We start from the raw sequence: 11,339 nt of genomic DNA, 5'->3' as shown, positions 1-11,339 counted from the left end.
GAGAGAGAGTGTGAGAGAGTGTGAGAGAGTGTGAGAGAGTGTGAGAGAGTGTGAGAGAGTGTGAGAGAGTGAGTGAGAGTGAGTGAGAGAGAGAGTGAGAGTGTATGAGTGAGAGTGTATGAGTGAGAGTATGAGTGAGAGTATGAGTGAGAGTATGAGTGAGAGTATGAGTGAGAGTATGAGTGAGAGTATGAGTGAGAGTATGAGTGAGAGTATGAGTGAGAGTATGAGTGAGAGTATGAGTGAGAGTATGAGTGAGAGTATGAGTGAGAGTATGAGTGAGAGTATGAGTGAGAGTATGAGTGAGAGTATGAGTGAGAGTATGAGTGAGAGTATGAGTGAGAGTATGAGTGAGAGTATGAGTGAGAGTATGAGTGAGAGTATGAGTGAGAGTATGAGTGAGAGTATGAGTGAGAGTATGAGTGAGAGTATGAGTGAGAGTATGAGTGAGAGTATGAGTGAGAGTATGAGTGAGAGTATGAGTGAGAGTATGAGTGAGAGTATGAGTGAGAGTATGAGTGAGAGTATGAGTGAGAGTATGAGTGAGAGTAAGTGAGAGTGTATGAGTGAGAGTATGAGTGAGAGTATGAGTGAGAGTATGAGTGAGAGTATGAGTGAGAGTATGAGTGAGAGTATGAGTGCAAGAGAATGAGTGAGAGAGAGAGCGCGAGTGAGAGAGAGAGAACCCCTGGTTAGCTAAAAAGGAGTTGGCATATGCAGGGAAACACGCGATCAATCTTTCAGGGATCAGAAAAAATAATGTGGTTCACAATAATTATGCAACATGTATTTCCAACATGATTTTACAGTCATTTTGAAATCCAGACTTAAGAACCCAAAATAGTTTTATAATGAAAATGGTATTGCATATATGTAATTAATAATCAAAATGAAGATAAAGTCTACTGAAATGCAATGACAATTTAATGCATCAAATTGCATTTCATTTTGAAAGACAAAATATAACACTTGGGAGATGAAAGGTTCAAATTTGATAATCTTGACAAGTAGCTCTAATTTCTACTTTCATATAGATCAGACCATGTGGGATCTGAAGAGGAGCCACGTGATGCAAGGTTTTGATGAGAGGTGCAGATCATGTAGATCTGCACTCTTTTGACGCACCTGCTTTCAGGTGAGGTGTTAAAACAATTTCCCAACTTACTCCTCAGGTGGCTACAAAATAAAAATTACTTGCCACTACAAGGAGAGCAGCAACAAATTTTCCAAACAACCTGGTACAATTTTATCCCTCAAGTCAACATCTCTAAATACAGACTCTCTGGTGACTAACTAACTCATTGTTGTTTACAGAAGTGTCGGCTGACACACAGGAGCACTGCTGCATAGTTGGAGTAGCCATCTTTCAGAGGAGGCCATCCCACTCATTCTCAAGTGATAAAAGATCCCACAGTGAAAGGAGTTGGGAGGTTACCTCAGCACTTTGATCAATGTTCATTCCTCAATGAGCATCATTGGCTGTGAAGTACTTTACGAAATCCAGAAACTGTGAAAAGGTGCTATACAAAGAGAGAGAGTGATCGAGTCATAAAGCATGGAAGCAGACCCTTGGGCTCAACCCAATCATGCCTGCCAGATTTCTCCAACTGAACTCAACCCATTTGGCCCATATCCCTCTAAACCTTTCCTATCCATGTACCTGCGCAGATCTCTTTTAAATACTGTAATCGTTACAGCCTCTAGCATTTCCTCTGGAAGTCCATCCCATATACACAATATTTCTTACATAGGACCAATCCGATGTTGTCGAAACCATTGATTTAAATGCAATAGGTTTTTGTTTCTAAGTGCTGGTTCAAATTGATTGGCTGCAGATGCTGGACATTAGAGTCAAGAGTGAAATGCTGGAAAAGCACAGCAGGTCAGACAGCATCCAAGGAGCAGGAGAATTGACGTTTTGGGCAAAAGCCCTTCATAAGGATTCCTTCATTCCTGACCTGCTGTGCTTTCCAGCACCACACTCTAAATTAAAAACCTGGTTGTCTTGGTTAAAACTGCTGCTTGGTCTGCTAACTGTATGGCCTTTTGATTCAAAATGCTTCAGTTCGGCTGCTCTCTGTACTTGTAATCTTTCCAGCTACTTTTCACAGATATCCATTTTAAAATCCCAAAGCACTGAGAAAACACCATCTTTTAAAAGGGACCACGCAATGCTTTCCCCATTTTACAAATTTTACGAACACCAAATTCTAACTTCCTGTCTCCCAATCTACAGTTACTGTGCCCAACTTTGCAACACTTGGAGGGTTAGCCAGCTTTCTAATCCAACCAGAAGGTCCTGTTGAGTAAATGGCATGAAGTGGGTTCTGCGCACACACAGCCCTATGCACATTACATGAATATGACCCACATAACTGGAAAGAGTACAAATCTGAAAGAACTGCAGATGCTGGAGATCAGAAACAAAAAAGGAAAATTGCTGGGAAAGCTCAGCCTGTCAGGCAGCATCTGTGGAGAGAAATCAGAATTAATGTTTCAAGTCCCGTGACCCTGCTTCAGAACTTCTAAAGGGTCACTGGACCAGAAATGTTAACTGATTTCTCTGCACAGATGCTGCCAAATTTGCTGAGTTCTTCCAGCAATTTCTGCTTTTGTTTAATGTGGTTGTGTGTTTGGAGCACAATAGCCCTCCTCTCAGTTTCTCTTTACACTGATCAAGTCCTCATGATGTTATCTGTGTGGCCAATGTTTACTGCTCCCAATCAAGTTGTAACCTTTTCAGAACCACACAGAACATACAATATTATTATGCAAAGGCTCATTCTAAAAAGTTAGAAAGAATTGCAAACATATCTCAGTCCTTACGGAATAAGACCTTGTTTCCATTTCACAACAAAATTGATACCAAATTTTATGGAGGAAGTTATTTGCAAATCTAATGCAAACCTGCAATACAACAAACTATACTGACATCTCCACAACCATACTAGCTCCATAATCTGAATGCCAACAAACAGACCAAACACAGCCAGAAACCCTAACCACCTTACCATACATCAAGGAAGTTTCAGAAATGACAGCCAGACTACTAAGACCCCTCGGAATCCTAGTAGCACACAAACCCTCCAACACTCTCAAACAAAAACTAACAAACTTAAAAGACCCAGCACAACCCATGGACAAAACCAACGTCATCTACAAAATTCCATGCAAGGACTGCCACAAACACTACGTAGGACAACCCCTCAGAAAATGAACAGGAAATGACATCACCACAAACCCCAGGAATCCCATCCAGGAGAAAGATATAAATAGAAAGCAGGAGACAACAGCTTCGCTTCACTTGGAGGTCGCCACTGATGATGTTACCTAGCCAGGTAATGAAACCTCTGGATATCAAACCTACAGCTCAGCGAGCAAAACTACACCCTAAATATGTCACCCTTTATGAGAAGTATGTTTAAACAAGGTCATTTCTGGCAGACTAGGCCATGTTGAATATACTGCAGCATTATACAAAAAGATTAGATCTACCTCTGCCAGAGGACTTTGTACATTAAACAAGGTGAATTCAATGTACAAGGTCCTCTGGCAGAGGTAGATCTAATTAGAATCCTAGATTAGATTCCATACAGTGTGAAAACAAGCCCTTCGGCCCAACAAGTCCACACTGACCCTCCGTAGAGCAACCCATCCAGAACCATTCCCCTACATTTACCCCTGACTAATGCACCTAACACTATGGGCAATTTAGCATGGCCAATTCACCTGACCTGCACATCTTTGGACTGTGGGAGGAAACCGGGGCACCCAGAGGAAAGCCACGCAGACACGGGGAGAATGTGCAACTCCACATAGACAATTGCCCAGAGGCGAGAATTGAATCTGGGTCCCTGGCGATGTGAGGCAGCAGTGCTAACCACTGAGCCACCGTGCCACCCATAAATGTTTTTGTATAATGCTGCGGTATATTCAACATGGCCTAGTCTGCCAGAAGACCTGTGCTTTGAAATGACCTTGTTTAACAAACTTCTCATAAAGGATGATATGTCAATTGCATCTTACATTTTTGAGTCCTTGCACAATCTGCTTTTGCATTAGGATTATGGAGCTAGTGTGACTGTGGTTGCCTTTGATTTCTTTAATCAGAAGGGTCATGAATGCAGAGTTGCTAATAGGTTTGGCTTGGATGGGTTTTATGGCCAATTTGATTGTAGCTAACAGATTCCACCTCAGGTAAAAGGCTTTTAAGTTTTAGAACAAACACTTGTACAATGAAAGGGGAGTAGCCAGTTCACCCAGTTCAGCTGGTTTGGGTTCAGAGAAAATAAGCAGTTAATTGTGAAGCTGCTGGACCCAAAGAAGCAGGTCCATTGTGAACCTCCCTCTCTCAGACATCTCTCCTGTAAGACCCTGTGTTGCACTTTTGCTTTTTTTGCAAAGGGGTGTTTGTGGGGATCGTTGCAAGTATTTGGAACAGCATTATTAAGTTGGGATAAATAGTTTGGGTTTTCAAACAGTTGTTATTCTGTAACCTGTTCTTTTTTGTTTGTATTTCATTTGGTAAATCTTGTAAGTAAATTCTGTTTCATTTAAAACTAAATAGTTGGACCAGCTGCATTACTCCAGGAATATCCACCTTACATCTGCTTAAAACAGATAGCAAAGTTAGGGTCTGGGCTACTTTCTTGAAATATGTTTTGAGGGGGTCTGGCTTGGTCCATAACATCACCCCAGTGTCTTAGACAATATTTTCAATTGATCAATGTTACCAATGAATATTATCATCTGGCCATTATCATGATGCTGGGTGTTGGAGCTTGCAGTGCCCAAAGTGACCTGCTCAGATTGTCTACCTTTTGAAGTTTAGTCACGGTTGTAAAGTTCAATTGGCTGTAAAGTACTCGGAGTCTTTATATAAAGGCAAGATTTCACTAAGGGTTTAAGAAATAGGAGTTGGCCATGTGATCTTCAAACCTACTCTGCTATTCAATAAGATTGTGGAGGAATCTAAGCATTGCCTCAGTACAGTTTCCTGCCTCTTCCCCAAAATCATCAACTACCTGAAAATGCAACTCCTTCAGCTTTGGACCTCTGTTTTCTATGGTAGACAATGCTGGATATTAAGAAATCTGCTGCACCTCAGTCTTGCATTAAAATTCTGAAAATATATCCTCCAATTCTAAAAGAGGAAATATCATTTCAGCATCAACTCCACCAAACCCCCTCAGAATCTTCTATGTTTGAACACAACCATGTCTCATCCTGAGCTCCAATGAATATCGGCTAACATTTCCTCTTCCTTATAGGATTCAACCTCATGAACCTTCCCTGAACTGCCTCAAACGCAAGTATATTTATTCAACATTTTTGATAATTTGCCATGAGGGGATTTGAAGATCACTTTTTAAATTTTTTTTTAAAATCCTTATCATTGTTAAATCCAACTCAACATAGAAAATGACAGTGATACCATTTTTATCAAAATTTAATCTCAAGAATTCTACAAATTTATTGACGTTGGTGCTACAAGTCATACTGAAACGTTGCTATACCAGAATTAAACCCCAAAAGCAATTGCTTATTTGCAACAGGAAACCAACGTTATACAGAATAACAGAAATGGACCATAGCTTTCGGGACAATTCTATTCAGGTTTTCCAACACTAAAAATATTAGCAATAAAACAAACTGAAGATTTACAAAATGAGTCACAACTATAATCACTGATTCTATATCAAGAGTCCAAAAGAGCAACTGAAAGTATTGGTGGTTCTGTAATATTTATGGTTTCTAAGACAGAAACTCAAAGCTTTTATGATACATTTTAAAAAAAAAGATGCATTACAGTTTAGCAAAACTTACCAAATGTGACAAATCTAATTTTGGATCAACAAAAACCCCAGAAGTAGGAGCCACAGTTTAAGGATACAGGGTTTAGGACTGAGATGCAATGAAATGCCCTCACCCAGAGAGTGGGGAGCCTGGGGAATTCTCTGCCACAGAGAGCTGCTGAGACCAAAACATTGAATGCTTTCAAGAAGGAGTTGGATAGTTCATAGCGTCATAGAGCTATTCAGCTCTGCTAGGAGGCGCCCAGTCTCCCCGGGAGCCTGGGGAATTCTCTGCCACAGAGAGCTGCTGAGACCAAAACATTGAATGCTTTCAAGAAGGAGTTGGATAGTTCATAGCATCATAGAGCTATACAGCATGGAAACAAATGCTTTGGTCCAACTTGTCCATACTGACCAGATATCCTAAATATATAGATTTACATTTGGCCCAAATCCCTCTAAACCCTTCCTATTGAATATACCCATCCAGATGTCTTTTAAATGCTGTAATTGTACTAGCCTCCACCATTTCCTCTGGCAGCTCATTCCATACTCACACCATCCTCTGCATGAAAACGTTGCCCCTTCGGTCTTTTTTTATATCTTTCCCCTCTCACTCTAAGCTTATGCCCTCTAGTTCTGGACTCCCTTACTGTGGGGAAAAGGTCTTGTCTATTTACCCTATCCACGCCTCTCATGATTTTATAAACCTCTATAAGGTCACCCCTCAGCCTCCGACACTCCAGGGAAAACAGTCCCAGCCTGTTCAGCCTCTCCCCATAGCTCAAACCCTCCAACTCTGGCAACATTCTTGTTAATCTTTCCTGAACCCTTTCAAATTTCACAACATCCTTCCGCTAGGAGCGAGATCTGAATTGAATGCAGTAGTTCTTAGGGCTAAAAGGATCACAGGGCATAGGGAGAAAGTAGGAACAAGGGGACTGAGTTGGATGATCAGCCATGAGCATATGAAATAAGACAGCAGACTCAAAAGGGGCCAAATAGCCTACACTTGCTCCTATTTTTTAATAAATGTTTGCTGATAGGTTGGTACAGTTTTAAAAATTTTTGAAATCATTCTGTACACAATATGGGATGTACAATGTTTTTGGCTATTTCCCTGAATGAAAATACAAGACTTAAGTCATCTCTGGTTTCCTGACGGTAATAACAAGACCACCTTGAACAGCTGTAGCCCCCACAGCAGTGATACCTATTTCCTTGATGGAGGTTGATTATAAATGGCTTGCACGCAGGCTTGGACTGGTAGGACATTAATAACAACACTAGGATTTTACTATGGCCTAACCTTTCTGGTACTACCTCACCAATGACCTGACTCATGCAATTCAGTTTCACAGCATGCCATGTTGACATTTTAAATCTCAAGCTCCAGATTTAAATTGGTGGGACGTACTAAGCATGGGTCATCTCCAAGGGAACAGGCATCAGCACATTAATAACCAAAGATGATTCACTACTCAGTCCAGTTGGGACAGAGGAGAAAGCAATGATGCCAGCAAGCAGATGCAAAGTAATTGGTACACAGTCTGTAAAATTTGTTGATTTCAGAGATACTACATATTCAGTAATTGAAGCTCTAATCTTTAATTCACAAGCTATCATTGTGAATAACCTTGAATGATGTTTCTAATACTCTTAAAGGATTCATTTAATTTGTTCAAAGTAATTGAGTCTTTGTGTCATTACAATCCCCTCAAAAGACTAAACAATAGCACCTTTGGAGGTTTTGTTACATTAGAAGTGTTACATGGATACAAGTTGTTGTCCTCGGTCAGAGAAAGTTATCAGAAAAAGATTTTGATTTAGAGGCGATACAATTAACTGAATATTTTGTGACATGATGCAAAAAAAATCCAGTAAACAAACTGGAGAACCCTTAATTTAGGTGTCAAGTGGTTATGAAAAATCATAACGGAAAGGCACCACGCAGGAGTTCCTTTTAAACTCACTAATTTACTTTACATTTTCTGCATTTTAAAGTCAGTGAGAAAAAAAGTTCTCCAAATGTTCGTTCACAAAGTGAACAGAGCACAGAAATTTCCCAGGTCTCATGGCCAATCTGTGCACAGGGAGCAAGTCGAAGACAGCTTTGTGCATCTCAACTGCAATAACTGGCTCTATTAGTTCGGCTTGAGGACTGGGAAGGACAGAGAGCAAAATAAAACAGGAACCTTGCAGTCCTGATCATTATTCCCAGTCACCCCTCTTTGAAAGTATGCTCTTCAGATGATCAGGCTTGATGTCGAAGACATCTAGGATTATGTACTCCATTAGCACATACTGCCTAAACACAAGGCATGAAGATTAATAACAAAGACTGCTACAGCCCATGATATCATGTACAAATCATCACTTTCCAAAAAGGATAGTGCATTAATAGGTGAAGAACTCATCACTGATAATCTTGAAGTCTTTGCACAGAAACAAAGAGTATTTTAAAAAGTACACCATTTCCAAAAAAAGTGATATACTCTCCCCTCTAGCAAGCAATTGCACTAACACTTTATGCAATTACTTTCCAGGGAATTTCAGTTACGTCTGTTAAAACAGAAAGTTACAATCCCTGCATAGAGCAGTTTTAATAAATAATGCTGCAGACCACCTCCACAAACAAGGCAATAGTAAAATGCTGGTTCCCAATGTAGCATACAAACTTAAACCCAACAGAATTGACTGGGACTATAAACGGTAACTTAAAGAACAAAGATTAAAAGGACAGTAACCAGTATATGGAGAAAGTGAGGACTGCAGATGCTGGAGATCAGAGTCAATACGTGTGGGGCTGGAAAAGCACAGCAGGCCAGGCAGCATCCAAGGGACAGGAGAGTCGACGTTTCAAGCTTAAGCTCTTCATCAGGAATTCCTGAACAGCTTATACTCGAAACGTTGACTCTCCTGCTCATAGGATGCTGCCCAACTGGCTGTGCTTTTCCAGCCCCACACTTTTTGACAGTAACCAATACATGGATAGTTGAGCATGTACGCAGTTGCTACACTATGTTGGAATCTTAGTTCAAAGTGCTGCCTGAACAAAGAATACTCAAGAATCCGACCATTCCATACAGCGCTTAAAACCTCAGAATTATCTATTTAGGGGCTTCAAACCCAGCCCCAACAAGTCAATACTTATCTATCTCCTGTCAAGGGAACAAAAGGGAAGTATAAGCTCAATTGTTGCATGAATATAACAGATCCAAAATCACAATGAATAGCAATAACAGAGAGAAAAACGTTCAGAAAAAAAAAACATTAGTTAAAAGGAAGCAAACAATATCAAAAACACCAGAATTTCAAGTGTTTTAATTTTCTTTGTACTTCAGAGACACTAACTTTTAGATCGTTCCTTCCTTCCCCTTTAACAGCTTAGTATATCTGGAGACTACAGGTATAAAGGCACCTTGTGTAATTAAATCTCTCAAGACTCTTTAGAGTAAGATGGAACTTGACACTAAACTGCATAAGGTGATATCGGATGAGATAGCCAAAACGTTTAGTCAATGAGTTTGAAACACTTTAAAAGGAGGAAGAAAAAAAAACTCAAGGCAGGCAATATTCCAGAGCTTCAAGCCATGGCGGATAAAAGGCAGCAATTCCAACTGCAATTAAATAATTAAAAACAGGAAAGCTCAAAAAGCTAGAATTAGACAAGTATGAATATCATATTCGGCAGGAGAAGATCACATAGATTGGGCAGGCATGAGGCTATGGAAAGATTTGAAAAGGCAAGTGCAAAGTTTAAAATCAAAGCATTGTCAGACTCAGAGCCAAATGGAGATCAGCCTGTGAATGGGCAATAGGCAAAAAAGGACTGCCCATATCTACAGAGAAGGGCAAAGTTTGTGCGAAGATTTGTAACCTTCCAGCTCGGCGAACAGAACCACAGCAGAGAAGGGCAGCAGAGATTTGGACGAAGTCAAGTTTACAGAGAGTACAAAGTACCAGTGAGACGCAGGTTGGACCAGTCAATTCTGGAAGTACAAAGTCTCTTTTGGTCAAGCTGACGTAAACAGAGAGGAACGAGTATGCTGCACACCCATTGAGCAATATGTTTGACTACTTACTTCATTTATTATTAACAAAATGCTCATCTTAAACCTCTAGCCAACATGCAAAATAATGCAAGTCAACTTAGGTCCAAAAACATACGGTGAATAGATTCAGTGAGAAACGGGGGAGATGTTTCATCACACATCAACATTTCTTTCCCATGTGTCACACATTTCACCAAGTAATCTACGGCAATGGCTTGGGTACAGTTATGGTTCATGCTTCATTCTTAGCAAAGTGCAGCACATTGGAGTCGTGTTTTATCCTTGAGCCATTAGCCCCAACAGCTTAGAGACCAGAGACCATACTCAGCATTTTTTTTAAACCATATTACTTAATTATTGCCCTGCCTCACCTATACAAACAATCAATCAATCTGCTATATAGCACCTCTCGCTGGGATAAATGCCTATGTTTTAAAAGCTTTCCTTATGAGATCAGGAGGGATTGTGAGAGCATGACGGTGGGGTGAGGTGGAAGAAAAGAAGGTTTGAAAAAAAATTAAATCCTATGTTATACTTCTATCCTCATTCAAACCAAAGTTGCAAAATTGAGTTAGTTGCATGTGCTTCATACAATAAATCTTTTCCATACTTTAACACTGTGAGCAAAAGTTTCTACATTTATAAGCTTCCAAAAAGGCAACATTTTCATCTCGATGACAAGAGGAAAAAAATAATTAATTTGGCCTCCAGGTAGCTTTCTAGACAAGAGCATCTTTTAACTACAGCTGATAGACCAAAAAGGAAAACCAGTGTGAGATGTCAGATAATGGGAATAGCCTTCTTTCAGCATCAATTCAGAGCTTTGTGAATAGTTGGGCTAGGATAGGGGACATGCAGCAGGCCTACCCTTTTCTCGGTTTGCATAAGCTCAAACATGAAGACGTTTGGGCTGAAATCAAATCTCGTTAGTCACTCGCTAATGTTTACTTACAGATAGCAAGAACTTGAACTTCCAAACTGCAGATTCTGAGGATGTTGCAGCAATTTGGAGGATATGGTATCAGCATTTAAATAAGATAATGTGAATAGCAATATTTTACTGCACAGTAGAAAATGCATGAAATGCTACTCAACTCAAGAGTGTCCCTGAAAGACAATGTGTCTAACAGCTACAAACAGGGCAGTAACAAGCCAAGCTCCTTAGGTTACATTTCAATGTCAGGTGTTCCACTAAGAGTTGGGCAGCTGAGTAGGAACACAACCTACCTCAAAGCTCAGAAGAATTGGATATGCTCGGTTTTAAATATGGAATTGCAAAATGACTATGAGAGATGATAATCTCTCATGCTGTGACTGGGCCCACGGACCTGGTGCTTTATAGCAACTGGAATGCTGTCCTACATTTCAGAGTCAAGAAATAAACAAGTCCAATTCCATTGATATGATTGAATAGTCTGGAATTTTAACTTTAGAGGATGGAAATGCACAACTCCATCCATTCTTCAGTGAAAGCTGACACATAAATGGC

At 40.1% G+C, this 11,339-nt stretch overlaps 1 protein-coding gene across 4 annotated transcripts in view; it reads right to left on the bottom strand.

Moving 5' to 3' along the window:
* The window catches only part of st6galnac (ST6 (alpha-N-acetyl-neuraminyl-2,3-beta-galactosyl-1,3)-N-acetylgalactosaminide alpha-2,6-sialyltransferase), a 116,630-nt gene that overhangs the window by 32,723 nt on the left and 72,568 nt on the right, over window positions 1-11,339 (bottom strand). The window contains exon 1 of one of the 4 annotated variants that reach the window (XM_043714978.1): window positions 1,436-1,520. The exons of the other annotated variants lie outside the window; for them this stretch is intronic. Coding sequence (XP_043570913.1) covers window positions 1,436-1,459 — 24 coding nt within the window. The 5' untranslated portion in view covers window positions 1,460-1,520. Of the gene's footprint in view, window positions 1-1,435; window positions 1,521-11,339 lie in introns of those variants that run through there. 4 annotated transcript variants of the gene reach the window in all.

This window comes from Chiloscyllium plagiosum, chromosome 24 (genome assembly GCF_004010195.1).
Source record: "Chiloscyllium plagiosum isolate BGI_BamShark_2017 chromosome 24, ASM401019v2, whole genome shotgun sequence".
Taxonomy (NCBI): domain Eukaryota; kingdom Metazoa; phylum Chordata; class Chondrichthyes; order Orectolobiformes; family Hemiscylliidae; genus Chiloscyllium; species Chiloscyllium plagiosum.
Note: the sequence above shows the minus strand (reverse complement) of the source record. Positions and strands in the feature narration are given on the sequence as shown.